The sequence below is a fragment of the Nicotiana sylvestris genome, chromosome 1 (genome assembly GCF_000393655.2).
Source record: "Nicotiana sylvestris chromosome 1, ASM39365v2, whole genome shotgun sequence".
NCBI lineage: Eukaryota > Viridiplantae > Streptophyta > Magnoliopsida > Solanales > Solanaceae > Nicotiana > Nicotiana sylvestris.
This window is the reverse complement of record NC_091057.1, coordinates 162454196-162475431: the sequence shown is the minus strand read 5'-3', so window position 1 is coordinate 162475431 and position 21236 is coordinate 162454196. Positions and strand designations below refer to the sequence as shown.

At 37.3% G+C, this 21236-nt stretch overlaps 1 protein-coding gene and 1 long non-coding RNA gene across 3 annotated transcripts in view; one reads left to right on the top strand and one right to left on the bottom strand.

Moving 5' to 3' along the window:
- LOC138888575 (uncharacterized) overlaps positions 1–19466 on the top strand; it is a 42428-nt gene extending 22962 nt beyond the window's left edge. The window contains exons 2-3 of one of the 2 annotated variants that reach the window (XR_011405978.1): positions 19157–19197; positions 19276–19466. This is a non-coding gene — a long non-coding RNA (uncharacterized lncRNA). Of the gene's footprint in view, positions 1–19156; positions 19198–19272 lie in introns of both variants that reach the window. The other variant, XR_011405977.1, reaches the window with a different exon arrangement.
- LOC138888571 (uncharacterized) lies at positions 5508–9265 on the bottom strand. Its single transcript, XM_070170461.1, has 2 exons — positions 8994–9265; positions 5508–8624 (listed from the first exon to the last, which is right to left on the bottom strand). The coding sequence occupies exons 1-2, from the start codon at positions 9017–9019 to the stop codon at positions 7652–7654; spliced, it is 999 nt and encodes a 332-aa protein (XP_070026562.1). The 5' UTR covers positions 9020–9265; the 3' UTR covers positions 5508–7651.
- Positions 19467–21236: the final 1770 nt, after the last annotated feature.

Below are 21236 nucleotides of genomic sequence, written 5' to 3'. Positions count from 1 at the left end.
TACAACCTTACTAATGTATCTATATTAGGCTAACAAACCAGGAACTTACATATCTTAACAATATTTATATAAAAAAAAATCCGTAAGCAATACAACAGGTGATTATAACTCCTTCAGATCTTTTGATTCAGTTTTCATTGCAACATCAGACAGATTCGAAATGTGTACCTGAGGAAATGCTTATAATGAAGAAGGTAGGGGAGTCAGTTGAGCAATAGAAGCGATATCAAACAGCAGCAGTAATAGCAGGTACCAATAGAACAAAAATCCCAGTGCAAGAGGCCAGTAAAGCCAATGGAGGAAGGGCAGAATGAAACAAATTCCCAGTAGTATGGAATCAGAGATCCAGGCAATCCAATTCCAGGAGAAACAAACAATACAAATCCAAACAATAGACTTAGCCGACACTTGAAAGAAGGCAGAACTGATTTGGATAGTTTGAACAAAACTGAGAATCGAACAAAACAATAGGAAGAAGACAATTTCTGATCTTTGTGATATCCCTTTCCCTATCTCAATTCTTTTCAAATTCTAATGTCAATCCTTAGTTTTGAAATCTATTTGGGTTATCAAAAATAATTCTTTTCCAGTTTTTGTTTTCAGAATTTGAACTCTCAAGTGTTCCCTCTCAGTGTCTCTCTCTATCTCTGTATGCTCTGTCTGTGTATCTCTATCAGCTCTCTCTTTTTCTCGTATATCCTCACAGTGTGTGTATTTCTCCTCTAATCTTAGGTCTCCCCCTTTTATCTCTGTATGCCCTCCCTTTTATAAGCCTTGACCTTAAACCTTTAACAGCCTGTTAGACCCAAAAGAACACCCCTCCCATGTGCCCTCTTCTTTTCAGTTCCACTTAGTTATTTAAGTATTAACCCCATCATTCCCTTGGCAGGCTTAAACTTTCCCATTTTATTAACTAAAAGCAAACATGGGCAGCAGAATATATCTGACAGCATATGCTGTCAAACTATTTAATTCAAAAGGGCCTTTATGCCCATGTTGTGCACATGCCCTCCAGTTCAGATTACCATTACAGCCTAACCTTAGATTTCTGAAATCAAATTAGCAATTATAAGTAACTGAACTTGGTTCTTAATTGATTCAGGCAATGTTCAACAGAAGCAAATCGATTTATTTTTGTTCAGACAGTTGAAACTAATTGACGACACATGTCAACTTGACTATATTAGTTATAACACATACAATCGACACCAAAATCAGACATTCAAAAGTATAGGACACATGATTCGAATTGTACTGACTAAACAGAATTGTACTTCAAGGAATCAGTTAATCAGTACAAATTTGGAATTCAAACTAATTGCACAACAAATACATACATACATACTATCAGAACAAGTAGAAGAAAGAAACAAATCAAACACAAAGGCTCGGGCAAGGTGGACAGGACACAGTTAATAAAACTCAAAACACCAGATTCCACCAAACATGGACAGTTTTTAGAACAATCACATGGACCAAAACAAATAAAGAAAAGAAAGAAACTCACCTTAACCTTGAAAAATCAAAACCTTAACTCGGACTCGGACAGACCTTTCTTAAGGCTGAACGGACTTTAATCGAAGTGTTTCTCAGATGAGAAACACTTTGATTAAAGTCCATTAGACCTTAATCTCTTCGGTTGAACGGATATGGACCAGTGACGAAGAATCACAAAGTTCCAAAACTCAGATCCGGGATTCATGCTTCCCTGATCAGATTCGGACCAAACCAAGCATGGTTTGGTCACGAGGGGTCTGGGGAGTGTCTGGTGTGAAACTGGGGTCGTTTGGTGTAAATCGGGTTCCGACTCGAATCTTCAAATGAAGATTCGAGAAGGTGGGATGGGATTCGAGGTGTGTGGTTGGTGGATTTGGGTTCAGGATGGTGAGGAGCATCTATGGTGTTGAGGGTAGGGTCACCGGCGTCCATGCCGCCGGCTTTTTATGGTGAAGGATACAGGGGCGGCTCTAGGGTTTCATGGGGAATATGGTGAAGACGGGAGCTGGGGTATCAGATGGGGGGCAAGGTAAGGTTAAAGGGCTTATATATGGAATGGGTGGGTTGATCTCAGTCGTTGGATCAACTGAAATCAATGGCTTGGATCTAAGGGCTTAGGGGAAACGGTGTCGTTTCAACTAAAGGGGGTTTGGGCTGGTCCGGGTGGAACGGGTCGGGTTTTGTTCGTGGGTATGGGAAATGTGATCTTGGCCATTGATCAATCTGAGATCAACGGCCCAGATCAGGCTGGATTAAAACGGCGTCGTTTGGACACCCTGGGTATCAACTCGGACTGGACCGGGCAGGCCTGGTTTGGGCATTGTTTGTTTGGGCCAATTTTAACAAATTGGCCCAAATCCGGAAAAAGGAAAGGCCTCTTTTTTTTTTCTTTTTTTTATTATAAAAATACAAAACTAAGTAAAATCAAATTAAAATAAACACTTAATACAATTATTTGCACACACATTAAAATAATTCAAAACAGGTAAAAATCAAACAAAACAAAATCACGGACAAAGATGCATGTTTATGCTTTTCTATTTAACAACCATGTTACGGTTCAGATTATGCATGACACGTACATTTTTTTGTATTTTGTTTTAATAAAGTAAAAATGGGCCAAAGTCATAAACAATTAACGAAGTGCCATGTAAAAATCCCAAAATTGTACAACGGGATCAATTGTTGTTATTTTTTATTTCTTTTGGAGCGATTGTCTCGTGAAGCAAAAATCACGTGCTCACAGTTACTGGGTTCTAAAGTAAGAATTTGTACCTATTTCAATAAATTTCTTAAGACAAATATATAGTTTGGATTAAAGCTACTGGGTTCGACCGAACCTGTTGTCGAAGCTCTAGCTCCGCCCCTAAAAATAATACTGAATATGGTGTATAACTAATACATGTTTTAGTTATATATAAATTGAAAAATACTACTATCAAATAAGAGATTAATAATACCAAAGCTTATACATATATTATTTTTCCTAATACATCCTATCAATCTACCAAAGATTTAATATATCTCTCGACTGAGGGTTAAAAGGTATTGTCATAAATATTCATTGTTTTCCTTGAACTTGATAGAATAAGCATAAATCTGCTGACAAAGTTAATAAACTAAACGAATGGGTGCTTAACTGACAAAGTTAAAAGGGAACTGAGTTTCTTGATTTGATTATCGTTGTAAGAGGTTTACTGTTAACTTCAAAGCAAAGTTTGGGAGCCAGTTGTCAAGTTAGTACTTGGCTTGATCATGCTTACTGTCTTGCTTAGGAAGGTTATAACACACCTTGAGAATCTTGGGCAGATATACTTGTACGAGTTTCCCAAATCACTATATGTGCTTTGGGAAGATATAATAATTATATTTGTCAGTGAAACCCTCAATTGGTCCTTTTTTAATTATTTGGGGTAAGGATACCTATTTAAACCAAGGATGGTTCGGTTCACATATGAGTTATGCCCGAATTATAGTACATTAATTATCTTTAAATATTTTTTTATTGCTAATACATGTTTTTTTGTTGCATAATATATGCAGCATAAAATGATATATACGTGAATTTCTGCATGATTTAGTGCAGATAATAATTATTTAGTACAACCAACTAAATACTGCATTGTTTATGAGGGAATATTTTTCCTTATACGGCCAACAACAGACTAGTAATACAAAAATTATTTTTCCTAATCTCTCCAACCAAACATCTCCTTACTGGATCCCTAAACTATGTCAAGGAGTCAAATTTACATAAACGGAAACAATAAGAAGCCAAAGGTTGTGCACATGTGAGATAAATATTTATACTAAACCAAATAATTTAACTGCAATTGTTAAAAACTGAATTGGATATGCGTACCATCTAATTATAGTTAAGTGATACATACGTGTATGAAAGTCACATGTATACAGTCATTGATTTGGCATAAACACTGAACCAGGGGCGAAGCTAAAGGTAAGAAAGTGGTTCTATTGAATCCTTTCTTTTTAGCAACTTAGTAACCATTTTAAGACAGAACAATAATTCTTGAAGAAGCGCATATCTTGCCCGGAGCTTCTTCCATAATGATAGAACATATTATCATTGTGTAGATAACAAATCACCTTAATTCTAAGAAGCCGAGTTGGTGAATTGGTCCGGGTGGAGAGAAAAAAAACAAATTGAACTTTGTTATGATGAAGACGGAGCAGAAATGAAAGAACAAATGCAGAGAAAAACCCTATCTGCTATGAGAGAAGATAGACGAAGAGAGAGAAAGAAAAATCTTATTTTCATTAATTGTGTTTTGTTTTTCTAACAGACTAACTATATACTGGGTCGGGTCTCCATATACAGAACAAAACAAAAATCTGGGCTAACTACAAGTAGGGCCTAAAATAAAATGAGCCCAATTCTGTAATATCCAACACCCCCCCCCCCCTCAAGCTGGAGGGGGAAGCACTCCAAGCTTGCACAACAGATTGTGATGAGCTGGACCTGGAAGAAGCGTCGTCAAAATATCAGCAAGATTAAAAGAGGATGAAACATGATGTAAAGAAATCAACCCAGATGCTAAGCAATCACGAACAAAATGGCAATCAACTTCAATATGTTTGGTGTGCTCATGAAACACAGGATTATTGGCAATATGGAGCGCATCCTGACTATCACAAAATATAGGAACAGGAGCAGAAAATGTGAGGTCCAAACCAGCCAAGACTCTGACCAACCAAGAAACTTCAGCAACCACCTTTCTGAGAGCCCTATATTCTGCCTCGGCAGAAGAAAGGGAAATGGTCGGTTGCTTTTTGCTTTTCCAAGAAATAGGGGATCCACTAAGAGTAATGAAATACTCAGTTATAGACCTTCGAGATTGGGCACAAGCAGCCCATTCAGAATCAGAAAAAGCGACCGGAGGCATGTCAGCATTTTATAGCATATGAGGAACCTGAAGAGACTGAAGGACCTGACTCAGGTGTTGGGCAGCAAAGGCAATGTCAGGCCTTGTATGCAGAAGAAAATTCAGTTTACCTACAAGCCTTCTGAAAGTGCTTGGATCAGACATAAGAGCACCCATATCAGTGGTTAACTTTATGGAAGGATCCAAAGGAGTAATCACAGGGGTAAAATAATTGCAATTAAAGTCAGCAGCTCAGAAGTGAATTTATGTTGACACATAAAAAAACCATCAGGAAGAGAAGACACTTCTAGACCTAGAAAATAATGGACCTCACCCAAATCTTTAATCTTAAACTGATCATCCAAAAAAGTCTTCAAATTACCCAATTCTGTAATATCATTACCAGCCAACAAAATATCATCAACATAAACTGCTAATACATTGAGAGAAAAGCCAACAGACTTTGTAAAAAGAGAATAGTCATTCTTGCTTGAAATGTAGCCTCTAGATGACAAAGCTTCAGACAATTTAGAAAATCATTGTCTGGAAGCTTGTTTGAGGCTATATAGTGATTTCTTGAGTTTGCAAACCAAGTTAGAAGAACCAGAAGATGAAGGACCCGATACAAACAATCCTGGAGGAATTGTCATGTAAACTTCCTCATTGATATCACCATAGAAGAAAGCATTGTTAACATCAAGTTGATGTACAATCCATCCCCTTTTGATAGCAAGAGAAAAAAGATACTTGATGGTGGTGAATTTGACCACATGAGAGAAAGTTTCAAAATAATCAATGCCCTCATTTTGAGTGTCTCTTCTTATTACAAGCCTGACTTTATATCTCTCCACAGTCCCATCAGATTTCTGTTTGATGTTATAAATCCATTTGCATGGGATAGGCTTCTTGTTGAGAGGAAGAGGAACAATGTCCCCTGTGTTATTTGCCTCAAGAGCTTTGAATTCTTGTAGCATGGCCTGCTACCAAACGGGGTGAGAAACAGCCTGTTGGTAGAACTCAGGTTCATGCAGGGGCATATCAGTAGAGGGAACTTTGGACTGAGTAGAAAGAGAGTCTGAAGGAAGGGCGTAATTGCATACATAATCTGCCAAATGAGTAGGAGGTTGCTGAACTCTAGTGGACTTCCTAAGGAGTGGAATAGAAGTATCTAGTAAAAGAGAGGGAGAAGATGGAAAAGAAGAAATTGAAGAAATGGAAGGAAAGATAGGAGAGATAGTAGGAGGAATGAAAGAAGGAGTGGGTTCAGATGTGAAACCAGGTGTGGGAGAAAGAGAAATGACAGGAGAGAATGAAGCAGGAATATCTGTAGGGTCAGCAAAAGGATCACGAAAAGAGACATGGAAAATAGAGGAAGGAAGATAGGAAGAATAGGGAAAATAGATTCATGAAATAGTACATCCCTGGAAAAGAAAATAGAATGGTTGGAGAGGTTAAGTAGTTTGTAACTTTCTTACCACATGGATATCCTAGAAAAACAGATGCAATTGCCATGGATTGAAATTTATCTCTACCAAGTTTTGGTGTAGTTGCAAAACAAAGACATCCAAAAGATCTCAAATGATCATAAGATGGTGGTGTACTATGCAGTTTTTCAAAAGGAGATGAATTGCCTAAAATAGAATAAGGTAGTCTATTAATTAGGTAGGTAGCAGTGAGGACACAATCACCCCAATATTTAGTAGGAATGTTGGACTAGAACATTAGAGCTCTAGAAGTTTCTAAGAGATGTTTATGTTTTCTTTCAACAACTCCATTCTGTTGGGGGGTATGTGGTATAGTGATCTGGTGAAGTATGCCATTATCACCAAAGAAAGTCTTTGCTTCAATGCTACTCCCTAATTCATATGTATTATCTGATCTGAAGGATTGAATAGAGTAATTAAAGTGAACCTTAACCATTAAAGTGAAAGTTTTTAGGATAGACAAAGCACTGGCTTTATAGGAAAGTAAATGAGTCCAGGTAACTCTAGTAAAATCATCAACTAGAGTGAGAAAATAGCTGAAACCGTTGTAAGTTTTAGTGTGGTAAGGTCCCCATACATCAATATGTACTAATTGGAAAGGTGCAGTGGTTTTGATAGTACTATCTGAGAATGGTAATCTTTATTGCCTAGCCATGGGACAAATAGTACATAAGAAATGTTGTTTGGATGTGATTTTATCAGAAAGGATAGGAATTGAAGTCATTCTATTGTAGGGCATATGCCCTAAACTTTGATGCCAAACTAAATTCATTTTATTAGTAGTAGAATTTGGAATACAAGAGGGACTATGGGGTAAGGGATCAACACAAGCATTACAAGCATTACTAGAATCAACAGAAGAATCATGAACAGAAAGTAAAGGCATGTCTGGCAGTAGAAAATACAATTCATGAGCCTCTTTACCAATTTTCAATGGCCTCTTCAAAGAAGGGCCCTGTAAAGAACAAGAAAAACTGGTAAATATGTCCATACACTAAAATTGAAGGAGAAGTTTGTGTACATAAAGAAGGTTGAATTGAAATGAAGGGACTAAAAAGATATTATGCAAAACTATATCATGTCTAAGGTACATAGAACCCGTACAAATAACCTTCACTTTATATCCATTTGGCGGGGTTATTAAAAAAGGAGAAGTTAAGGGTTGAATATTATGAAGAAATTGTTTGTATGGAGTCATGTGATTTGTTGCACCAGAATCCAGAATTCAAGGTTTTCTATCTAAATTAAAAGATGCAGACAAAGAATGAGCTAAAGAATGCATTTCCTTTACTGGAAGATATGACACACCTGCAAATGAGCATATCCACCACTGTCTACAGCAGCACTAGCATGAGCGTAGTTGGGAGAAATATGTGTCTGTTGAAGTAAGGTCATGAGATGGTTATATTGCTCTTTGCTAAACCCATAAACTGGAGCCTCAGATGTTTTGAGAACAATAGGAGAGTAAGATGATTCCTCCATCTGGACACAAGAAGCAGATCTCTTGTTCTTTGTGAATTTGAAATTAGGAGGAAATCCATAAAGTTTGTAACACTTCTCTATGGTGTGACCATTTTTCTTACAATACTTGCAAGATACAGTAGTAGATGATGAAGGCTTCTTGGATTGAAAATTGACTTTCTGAGTGTATTGTTTATTAGGGTGAAGTTGAGTTGATGGAATAGACAAAGGTGCTGAATCAGTTGAAAACTCAGGAGAAAAAGAATGAGTCTCTTTCTGACTTTCATCTTGTTGTAGAAGAGAATAAGCTTTACTGATTGAAGGATATGGAGACATCATAAGAATGCTACTTTTAGCTGTTGAGTAGGAATCATTCAGTCCACTCAAGAACTGAAAGAGATGTTGATCTTCAATGAACTTTGGCAGGGCACCACATGAACATGTGGGCCGAATATATGCAGAGTTCAACTCATCCCACAGACTTCTCATCTTAGTGAAGTAGATGGCTATATCAGAAGAACCTTGAAAGGTAGAACTGATCTCCTGTTGGAGTTGAATATACTTAGATGCATTAGATTGTCCAAACCTTTCATTTATGTCCATCCATACATCCTTGACAGTACTAAGACACACAACACTTATAGCAATTTCCCTAGTTAGTGAATTAGTGATCCAGGCCTTGACCATATTGTTACACCTTTCCCAGAAAGGAAAATAGGAAGAGTCAGGTGCAGGTTGAGCTATTTTCCCAATGATTAGTCCTAGTTTGTTCTTAGCTGAGAGAGATGTTAGCATATACCTGCGCCATATAACAAAACTAGTTCCATTGAAAAGAACTGTAACCAGCTGAACACCAGGGCTATCAGAAGGATGTATATATAAAGGATGGGATGGATCTAGGGTAAATTCAGTAAAACCATCAGAATTTCCTGGTACATTTGCATGCAAACCAGTATTTTCCATATTATTACTCATTTCAGCAAGAATGTCGAACAACAACAGAAATTGAACAACAACAGGAGGAATTATCAAATATCAAAACTTTGTTTAGCGATAAGAACCGATGAATCAGTTATCAAACCAGCAGAGCAAAACATTAAAACTCAGAAAACCCTAATATGTGATTATATGTACTGGAAAATAAAACTGTATCGATCTTCTTCGCAACCTGAAGAAGTAAGGCCTTCGAAACATCAATAGTTGAAAAGATGAAGAGATGGAAGAAAATCGTCCAGAAATTGTCAAATTTGTCACCAAAAGCAAAATCGTAAAACAAGCTGGAAGATGCGAATAAACCCTAGCACGATTACCATCGGTCGAGAGCTAAAGATGAGATGGATCGATTGACCCTCTGATACTATGTTATAATGAAGACGGAGTAGAAATGAAAGAACAAATGCAGAGGAAAACCCTATGTGCCATGAGAGAAGATAGACGAAGAGAGAGAAAGAAAAATCTTATTTTCCTTAATTTTGTTTTGTTTTTCTAATAGGTTAACTATATACAAGACTGGGTCGGGTCTCCATATGCAAAACAAAATAAAATTTTGGGCTAACACAAGTTGGGCCTAAAATAAAATGAACCCAATTCTGTAATATCCAACAAACTTAAAATCTATTTCGGAGTATCCATTTTCTTGGAGAGGTAGATAAAATATTCTGACATACCGGCGTTTTGATATCACCAGGAAGAGTTTGTTTTGATAAAGGGTATGATGGAAATGCACACAATTGTGATTCAAATTAATATTGTCTAAATATACAAATTATGTGTTTTGTTAAAGCTAATTTTTTTTTTTACATAACAAATGAAATATCTTAATATTTGTGCGACTCCCGTTTCGAAAAGTCTAATTTTACATACACATGATATAGTACCCAAATAATTATAATGGTAAAAAATATTTGATCGAACCGAACAGTTGACACCACTACTAAACACGAAAGGAATAAAGTGTGACACGAGATTCTTTTTTTTTGGTTCATTAGGAGATACTTAACAAGACTTACACCAGGATTCAGCTCTTAGTTTATTATTATTTTCCTTGGCGATGGATGTATTTACGCGCCGCATTCAAGGGGAGGTGCCATAGTATATGTATTTGCAAATGATATAGTACAGATTGACAAGGCGCGAGACGAAATTAACACTAGGCTAGCTAGAGGTTTGGAGGCAGATCCTGGAGTCTAAAGGTTTCAAGTTGAGCAGGACCACGTGAAATACTTGGAGTGCAAGTTTAATAACACTACCCAGGAAGCTGACATGGAAGTGGGGCTGGATTCACATGTCATCTCTGAGGGAGGCAGCTTCAAGTACCTTGGTTTACTAATCCAAGGAAATGGTTAGATCGATGATGATGTCAAGCATCATATTGGAGCGGCGTGGATGAAATGGAGTCTAGCATCCGATATTTTACGTGATAAAACATAAGAACGTGCCACAAAGACTTAAAGGTAAGTTCTACAAAGTGATAGTTAGACTTATTATGTGATAGGAACTCAATCGAATTGCAGAAAAGGAACGAAAATGAAGCTCACCTAAAGGGCAAATATGAAGAATTACCCTTGAACAGTATGCTCAAATGAACTCAACAATGGAGTTCTGGACTGTTTGAAGAAAGAGAGAGACGAGAGAAAAGTTAGAAATTTCTTATTCCAAAAATTTCATAAAATCTCAAAATTGAGAAAAATCAAACTACTCCTTCTGTTTCAATTTATGTGAACCTATTTTCATTTTAATTCGTGCCAAAAAGAATGACTTATTTCTCTATTTGGAAACAATTTACCTTTATGTAATGATTTATAGCCACACAAAATATATTTGCTTCATTTTACACCACAAGTTCAAAAATCTTCTCTCTTTTCTTAAACTCCGTGCCTAGTCAAATGGGTTCACATAAATTGAAATGGAGGGAGTATATAGGAAGACCCGGGAAAGTTAGTTATAACTAACTTTAGGGAATCTCCCTTTCCTTCAGCTGCCTAGCACGTGCATTTCACGTGGGTTTGGCTAACAAATTTTTAACAACTAACTGGCTCTAACTACCAATGCAACTAACTGTAACTATACGCAGCTACCTACAACTGACTTAGCTAATAGGATCGTATTAATTAGCCCCCTCTACAGACAATCCTTGTCCTCAAGGATCAAACAAAGGAAATTTCTGCTTAAGGACATAGTAATCCTCCCATGTGCTATCTTCAGGAGCAGCATTAAACCATTTGACCAAGACTTGAGAAACAGCTCGTCCATGTTTTTGAATCATACGTCTATCCAGTAGAGCTTCAGGTTCCAATAGAACATGACCCTCTTCTGAGAGCACCACAGGTAAAGTAACTGTGGCTGAGTGAGATCCAATCTTCCTTTTTAGTTGGGAAATGTGAAAAGTAGGATGAACCTTTGTACCAGCAGGCAGATCCAATATGTAGGCTACTGCTCCTACCCTAGCAAGGATTTTGAAAGGTCCAAAAAACTTGGGTGAGAGTTTCTGAAAGCCATGTGACTTAAGAGAGAGCTGTCTATAAGGTTGTAGCTTGACATAAACCCAATCTCCCACTGCATAGGTTCTGTCAGTTCTTCCTTTGTCAGCTTGGACCTTCATTCTATTCTGAGCTTTCTCTAACTGAGATTTCAGCAGTTTGAGGGTGGATTCCCTAGCCTGGAGACTTCTATCGACCAAGTTCAATTGGGAGTCAAAACTCATATAAGGGAGCAAGGGAGGAGGCTTCTGACCATAGACTGCCTCATAAGGGGTCATGTTGGTGCTGGAGTGATAAGTGGTATTGTACCACCATTCTGCTAGTGGTAACCATTGTGGTCAGGTTTTTGGTTTCTCAAATGTCATGCATCGAAGATAGCATTCCACACATCTGTTAACTACCTTTGTCTGGTCGTCTGTTTGAGGATAGTAAGCTGTGGAAGTTAGTAGAGAAACCTGCTGCAATTTGAACAATTCCTTCCTAAATTTACTTGTAAACACAACATCCCTATCTGACACTATGGATTTAGGCATTCCATGAAGTCTAAACACCTGATCCATGAACACCTGAGCCACTTCCAAGGCAGTATAAGGGTGTTTGAGAGCTATGAAATGAGCAGCCTTGCTCAGTCGATCCACTACCACGAAAATCACTTCCTTTCCAGCAACTTTAGGAAGCCCTTCAACGAAGTCCATTGAAATGTCTTGCCAAATCTTTTCTAGTATAGGCAGGGGTTGGAGCAACCATGGATAAGCCACAGTTTCATTTTTGCACTTTTGACAAACATCACAACTCCTTATATAGTTGTAAACATCCTGCTTCATTTTCTTCCCATAGAAATCATGCTTGAGCCTTTTCAAGGTGGCTGTAATGCTAGAATGACCTCCTATAGGACTGTCATGGTAATAAGATAAAAGCTTAGTTCTGATTACATTATCAGCACCAATCACCAATTTATTCTTTCTGCTTAGAATACCATTGTGAAACCTATAGTAAGGTTTAGTGGTTTTGCCCTCTTTTATAGATATGATAAGTTGTTGGAGTGTAGGATCCTGAGTCCAGGAAGCTTTAATTGATTCCAAAATATCTTAGTTGATACTGGAAATACTATAGAGTTGAATGTCTTCTTCCTTCCTGGATAGAGCATCAACTACAATGTTCTCTTTTCCCTTCTTGTAGGCAATAGAATAGTCATAACCAAGTAACTTGACTAGCCATTTCTGCTGGCTAGGAGTAGTAATCCTATGCTCCAATAGGTACTTAAGGCTGTGATAGTCAGTTCTGATGGTGAATGGTCTTCCCAGCAATTAAGGTTGTGATAGTCAGTTCTGATGGTGAATGGTCTTCCCAGCAAATATGGTCTTCATTTATGTACAGTAGACACTAAGGCCAACAACTCTCTTTCATATACTGATAGGGCCCTATTCTTGGCTGATAAACCCTTATTGAAGAAAGCAATAGGTTTATTGTCTTGTTCCAGAACAGCTCCAATTCCCCCACCAAAAGCAACAGTTTCAACTACGAATGTTTTTGAAAAATCTGAGAGAGCTAGAACAGGTGCTGAAATGATAGCTCTCTTCAATTCTTCAAAAGCAGTAGTGGCTGCAACACTCCATTGAAAGTTTTCCTTTTTGAGCAAGTCAGTTAAAGGTCTTGCAATAATACCATACCCCTTGATAAACCTCCTGTAATAACCAGTCAATCCCAAGAATCCCCTTAGACTTTTGATAGAAGAAGGCAGTGGCCACTCCAGCACTCCTTGTACCTTCTGATTGTCCATAAAAACACCATGTTCAGAGATAATATGGCCTAAGTAGTCAATCTGGGTGACCCCAAAAGCACATTTACTCTGTTTGATGAATAAGGTATGGAATCTCAGCACCTTAAAAGTCTCATCCAAATGTAATAAGTGGTCAGTCCAACTTTGACTGTATATGAGGATGTCATCAAAGAAGACTAGGATAAATTTTCTGAGGAATTTGTGGAAAATCTAATTCATTAAGCTTTGAAAAGTAGAAGGGGTATTGGTTAACCCAAAAGGCATAACCATGAATTCATAATGGTCATGGTGAGTTCTAAAGGCAGTCTTAGGTATGTCTGGTTCAAACATCCTAATCTGATGGTAGCTAGCCCTTAGATCTAACTTAGAAAAGTATTTAGCACCATGTAATTTATCCAGCAGCTCTTCAATTACAGGGATTAGGAATTTGTCCTTAACTGTGCAACAGTTTAACTCTCTATAATTCACACATAAACACCAGGATCCATCCTTCTTCTTGACCATCACAATAGGGGATGAATAAGGACTAGTACTGTGTCTTATAACCCTAGAAGCTAACATCTCATTCACCATTTTTTCAATTTCATTTTTCTTCCCATTAGGATACCTATAAGGTCTAATATTGATAGGAGAAGTACCTTCCTTCAGGGTGATCTTATGCTCATGCAATCTAGAAGGAGGAAGTTGTTTTGGCTCTTCAAAGAGATCAATGTACTGCTGCAAAATAGCTTGTAATTCCCAGCTCATACTAGGCTCCTTGGGTAAGCTTTCATTGCTAACAGACTAACTTCCATTCTTTGTTGTTGGTGCTCAATGAACAATTCTACCGATATCATGCACAACTCCGCAGGTTTGGCCAATAACTTGTCCATGCTGCTTTGTTGAGTCATCTTGGTTGCTGGAGGTTGTACTCCCCTTAGCGATACCTTGTGCCCCATAATGCTGAACTCCATTCTAAGCTTTTTGAAGTTCCACATGATATTCCCCAATGTAACCAACAAATGGATACCCAAAACCATGTTGCATCCTCCAATTGGTAACACCAATATGTCTGAATCAAAGGACATACCTTACATCTTCCACACCAACTTCGTACATATGTAGTTGCTTTGTACTTTATTTCCATCAGCTACAAACACATCAAAAGGAGCTATGGATGTTAATACACACCCCAATTTTTTGGCAGTATTAAGGTCCAAAAAATTATGAGTGCTGCCAGTATCAATCAGGACTTGCACAGCCTTGCCCTTGACTGACACAGTTACCCTCATAGTCCTAAAATCATGCAGGTCATTCATAGCATGAACTGATACATGAGGTAGAATGGACCTCTCAGCATCAGTCTCCAATCCTTGACCAATCATGGTTAATAGTTCTGCTGGATCAAGCATCACATCTTGTTCCAACTCCACTTCTTCTAATCCCTCCTCCACCTCCATAGAAAACAACTGCCTTCTATTTTTATAAACATGACCAAAACTGTATTTCTCATCACAATTGTAACAAAGCCCTTTACTTCTCCTCTCCTCCATTTCAGCAGGAGTTAGTCTTTTGGCATTTCTATAGGTAGGTTTAGCAGATAAGGTTTGGGAATTGGAAGGTTTATTGAAGGGTTGACTAAATCTGGGGATTATTGGGGTATTTGATTAGGAAGGTTGGGAATTAATAGATGAAAACATTTGGGTATTCTTAGTTGAATAGGAGGGATTTGATGAAATCATGAAGACTTGTTTTTGTACTACCAATGTTTGCTCCTGAATCTTAGCTAAACTAATGGCTTTAGCTAATGATCTAGATGTTACCATCTTAACAGGTAAGCCAATTTCTGGTTTCAAGCCTCTAATAAAATAGCTAACAACATATTCTTCCGATATTCATCAAACAAGTCAACATAGTCTTGTACTAAACTTACCTGCCTTAAATCTTTGAAATCTCCCATGGGATCATCGAATAGCTCAAATCCAAATCTGGCATACAAGCAAGCCACATACTCACCCCATCGTGGCCAATCTCTAGTCACTCTGTGCTTCATATAAGATTGGTGCCATTGTAGTGCCTTTCCCTCCAACTTGCATGAAACTACTTTCACTTCAGAATCCTCATATGTATCCTCAACTGCGAAGATCTGCTCACACGTGTACAACCAATCCTTCAACCCTATGTCATCAAAAATAGGAAACTCCATATGATAATCACGATTGGGAGGTTGATAGCCTCTAGGACGAGGGACTACCACATTTGGTCTTTCTTTCTCCACAGGAAACACATGGTTTTGAACTCCAGTTGTAGTCAAATTACTCACCAGCAACTTCCTAATTTCCTCCATAGCCTGAGCTACCTTATTGTCTACTGATTTCTGTAATTCTGAAACAGAGGATGTAACTGCTTTTATCGATCCCCTGAGGTTATCGACTTTTTTTCTCAACTCGTGCATTCGAGTGTTATGATCGCCCATTATCACAGATCCAAGGAGCGAGTGCGCTGATATCAATGATAGGAACTCAATCGAATTGCAGAAAAGGAACGAAAATGAAGCTCACCTAAAGGGCAAATATGAAGAATTACCCTTGAACAATGCGCTCGACAAAAACTCAACAATGGAGTTCTGGACAGTTTGAAGAGAGAGAGAGATGAGAGAAAAGATAGAAATTTCTTATTTCAAATCATTTCCTGAAATCACAGAATTCAGAAAAATCAAACTATATAGTAAGAGGTGGAAAAGTTAGTTATAACTAACTTTAGGGAATCCCCCTTTCCTTCAGCTGCCTAGCACGCGCAATTCACGTGGGTTTGGCTAACAAATTTTAACAACTAACTTACTCTAACTACCAATGCAACTAACTGTAACTATACACAGCTAACTACAACTGACTTAGCTAATAGGATCGTATCATTATGTTGTATGTGGCTAAGTGTTGACTAGTCAATAACTTTCGTGTCCAAAAAATAAAGGTTGTGGAGAAGAGGATGTTAAGATTAATGTTTGGGCATACCAGGAGAGATATGGTCTGGATTAATGGAGATATTAGGGACAAGATTGGTGTAGCCTCCGTCGTGGACAAGATGCAAGAAGCAAGTTTGATATGGTTCGGGCATGTGAAGAGGAGGTATCTGGACACCCCAATGAAGAGGTGTTTGGACACCCCAATGAGGAGGTGTGAGAGATTGATGATAGTGGCTCTAAGGAAAAACAAAGGTAGGCCAAAGAAGTATTGGTGTGAGGTGATTAGGCAAAACATGTCACATCTTCAACTCACCAAGGACATGACCCTTGATAGGCAGGTGTGGAGCGCGGGGATTAGGGTAGAAGGCTAGTAGGCCGCTGCATGTCTTCTCTTTCCTTCCAGTAGTAGTAGCGTGTTTTAGTATTTTCATATGCTTAAAATTCTATTGCTTGTATTTTGGTTCTTCTATTTCCTTATTGTTGTTACTACTTTCCTAACTTTTACGGGATTGTTACACAAATAGCCTTTCAAATTAATGTTTACTTTTTCTAGTTAGTATACATAGATTATATATTGATTATACATAGTTATATATATATATATTTCACATTAAATTATACATTCGCCGACTATTTTAAATTAAAGAGTTTAGATGAGTGGCTTTTTAGGTTAATTCTTCAACTTTTACACTACTGTTATTCTTCTCTATACAGTTGTAATTTGTATGTTTGCTTGGATCAGAAAATCTATTGGAAACAACATCTCTACTTGTACAAGGTCGAGGTAAAGCTGCATAAATACTACCCTCCCCATACCTTTATTGGTGCGATTTACGGCTTTGTTGTTGTTGTTGTTATTGTTGTATACTTAACAAATACTTCAAGACAAACTCTGAAGGGAAGGAAACCCAATAGGAGCTGATATCGAGTAATCGAATTCCATATCAGTTGCCTGGTGGAGGACCGCCCTCCATAGTCATCCTCCGATGCCCTAGAAAATAAAGGAAAAAGGATAGAGTATATATATATATAGCCTAAGATATGATTAACTACTGCAGTATAGTTTATTTGTTATTAAGGAAAAAAGTGTGATATTGGCCTACTTTGAAATATGTCCCAATTGGTTAATTGCTTAAGGACTGCAAGAGTTGCTTGTGTTAGTTATTTAATGATGGTTATTCAAAGTTCTCTCTGCTATATGGCTGTTGGTTAACTGTTGAAAAGAAAAGAAAAGAAGAAGAATAGGAAGAAGTTGACAAAGTTCAATCTGAAAAAGAAGCTGTAGAAGAGAATATGCAGGTTATGCCTTGTCTTTTGTGTCTCCTTGTCTGAAAGAATTGACAAGCAAATATTAGTGTCTTACAAGAACACGAAAATGCAGCATTTGAAGCATGAGACAACTAGTTTGATGAAGAAGATAGAGCTCCTTGAAACTGAAATTAAAGTACAAGGGGGTGAATTGTAAAAATTCTTTTAGTTGACTAACTTGGCTTGTAGTTGACTATCGTGATTCTGCCGATAATAGTTAGTATACCAAATAACGGTAAAGGAAAGTAACGAAAAATGAACAGGAGAGACAGAGATTTTTATATTGGTTCATATACTTGGTGTGGTACCTACGTCCAGTTCTCTTGGGTCACAAAGGTTTTCTTAAATCTTCAATAACAATTACAATGAGAGTGATTTTATTATATTCACCACCGGGTTACAACTAATTTCTTGACACAATCTTTCAATAACTTTCTTTTTTTCTCTATCTTTTGATACACTAGTAAACTTAGGAATACAATGTTTAGTAAGAAGTAGAAAGACTGAAAAATTAGATGAAAGTTGCATAATCTTCCACGACCTTTTTCCTCTTCTTTAATAGTGCTCGATAAAGTTCCTGATTCCTTTTTCGAGATTTTGGAAAATCATTGATGGTGCGACTTTCCTTTTGCGGCAGTATTCTCTAAGAGTAGGACCTAAGGGTAGCCTTATGAATCCAGCGTGTGAAGTACAGTCAGATTCATTCTTAATGTGCAGAGTAGCTCCTTTATCTTCACAATCATTTGCTCTTGAGCCTTCCGCTGATTTCTCGTACTTGTTTGATTTTCTTTCCTTCCTTGTATCCTTTCTTTTGCCCGTTTGACTGATTTCCTTTCTTTTTTGTATTCCTTTGATGGACAAATTTGAATGTCATAGCCGTTAGTTCTTTGATTGATTCTTACGCCTCCATAGCTTTAATTAGTGAATCTGCACACAAAGTAGATTCACATTAGTCAAATCTTTTTGTTTTTAATCATCATTAAAATTCTAGACTTAACAGAAACATCTATGAGGTTCAACCAAACTCTACTCCAAGAGTTATTGCATTTTAACTTCTCCATTTTCCAACTAGTTTTACTTTTGTTCGCTGACAGTTATTTGAAGTTATATTTTTACCGGTGATAGTGTATAAAGAAAAACAATGAGGAGTCGTTTGGCAAGATGTATTAGAGAAAATAATATATGTATTACCTTTGCTATTATTAATCCCTTGTTTGGTAGTGTTTTTCAATCTATGTATAACTAATACATGTATTATTTTCACATCATATTTAGTACTATTTTATATGTAGCAAACTATGATATTAGTAATACCATGGTCTTTAATACATGCATAAGCTATATAAAGATAGAACTACCCTTTCAAAACCTTTTCCAAACCCTTTCCAATGTTTTGGAGGGTAATTTTGTAAACAAAAAAATTATGCAATACATGTTATTCTTAATACACGAGACTAAACGACCGATAAAAAATATTCTCAGTATTACTAATACAGTATATATTCAGTACTAGTTTGCATCATCAGGAGACTCTTTGGAGAAGGTTTGGGATCCTGCACCCTAGAAGAACTACAACAAATAGCAAAATAGTTAGAAAGGAGTGTTAGCACCATCCGAGCGCGAAATGTTACGGAACTAAACATTTATATTTCTTCTTCTACTCAGATGCAAGTCCTTAAGGAACAGATAGAAAGATTAAAAGAAAGGCTAAGGCTGCAGCAATTAATTAATGAGCATGATATTGTTGCTTGTGTATGTGAAAGAATTTGTAAAGGCTTTATTTGTTTTTTGTTTGATGCTTTGCTGTCTAATAAATCCAGGAGAAGACCTTGCGGCTAAAAATGCAATGCTGAAAGAGAAGGTATTTTTCCATAATTTGCTTATCCCCAACAGAGTCTTCTAATAAATGCTTTCATGTCTCTGTGTTTTTGTTTAGTAGCCTTCAACGGAGACAAGTATCAAGTGGAAAGAAGGAAGAAGTATTTAATGTTTTGTACTGAGAGTAGCGAAAAATCTGATGTGGAGACTAATAGCCTGTTTGGCCAAGCTTCTTCAATCCTAGAAGTTAGTGGCGGAGCCACGTTATAGGAAGAGGTGTCAAATGACATCCCGTGGGAAAAATACACTGTGCAGGTAAGTCAAAAAAATAAATTATATATATATTGACTCTCCTTAATCTCCTAGTATGTTTACTTTTATATATTTTGATACCCCTTAAAAAATATTCTGGCTCCGCCACTGCTAGAAGCACTATTTTTTTTAAAAAATGTTTTTTTTTAAAGTTGAAGTGTTTGGCCAAACTTTTGAAGAAAAAAAAGTGTCTTTGAGGAGAAGCAGAAACAGTTTTGGAGAAGCAGGAAAAAATAGCTTCTCTCCAAAAGCACTTTTTCGAAAAATAATTTTGACAAAAATACACTTAGAAAGTTTTTTTAAAAAAGTTTGGTCAAACACTAATTACTGTTCAGAAGTGTTTTTCAAATTAATTAGCCAAACATAAACTGCTTCTCACCAAAAGTACTTTTGAGAAAAAGAATTTTGAAAAAAAGAATTTCTCAAAATTGTCACGACCCGGATTTTTCTACCCTCGGGAGTCGTGATGACGCCTATTAATGAGAGTTAGGCAAGCCACCCCTTAACTACCGTTTTCATTAACATATTACTTCTTTTAACAATTATCAGTGATAGCATGAGAACAGCAGAATTAAATAAGTAAGCGGAAAACTTAAATTAAATAAGCTGAACAATAATGCGAAAGTCAACATACGCCTCTACCCAAGAACTGGTGTCACATCACTCACGAACTACTAAGAGTACTAAATACAATCGTTTGAAAGAAATGTAACAATGTTTGTCTCGAATACATGAGATAACAGAATGAAATATAAGATAGAGGAGACGTCGGGCTTGCGGACGCCTGCAAGGCTACCTCGGTCTCGGTGGACTGAAGGCTGGCTCCCGTGCTACTGTTGCTGTCCAATACCTGGATTTGTGCAAAAGAGCCTAGAGTGTAGTATCAACACAACAGACCCCATGTGCTGGCAAGTGCCTAGCCTAACCTCGGCGAAGTAGTGACGAGGCTAGGACCAGACTACCAAATAACCTGTACAGTTCAAATATCTATATGTACAGCGGAAAAGAAATACAGAAAATAATCAGTTAATGTGGAAAGGGGAAACATGTTGTGGGGAGGTAATAGTTCCAAATAGAAAACCTCAATAAAAGAAAGAAACAACAAAGCCAGAATATCAACAAGAATCAGAATTCAACAATTTGCATGGCATCACCCTTCGTGCTTTTACTCTCGTCCTCACCCAAATAATATTTATAATAAAAATGTGCACGACATCATCCTTCGTGTTTTTACTCTCGTTCTCACCAAATCAATCGTATCATAATAATGTGCACGGCATCACCCTTCGTGCTTTTACTCTCTTTCCTCACCACATAGTCAATGAATATCGATATGGAATGGTACATCGTACGGAACGACATCACCCTTCGTGCTTTACACTCTTTCCTCACAATAACAAACAATGCACGACATCACCCTTCGTTCTTTAATACTCTTCCTCATCCAAACAACAATCACAAACAAAGGGCAAGGGAGTAGACAAATAACGGTAGAAATCCCGGCAAGGAAATACAATTAAACAGCTAAATCCCGGCAAGAGAACAATATCAATAAATCTCAACATCTCGGCAAGGGATATAATTAACAAAGCAATAAACATCCCGGCAAGGGAACAATTCAATAACTCCTTCTCTTTCTTTCACTTCTTACTTTATAACTTACTTTACCACTTGAGTCAATGCTCCAAAGGGTTCAATTATCTCATATACTTTCACAATTCGTATTATAACTCGAGCCAATGATTCTCGTAGTTCAAAGATCACAATTTC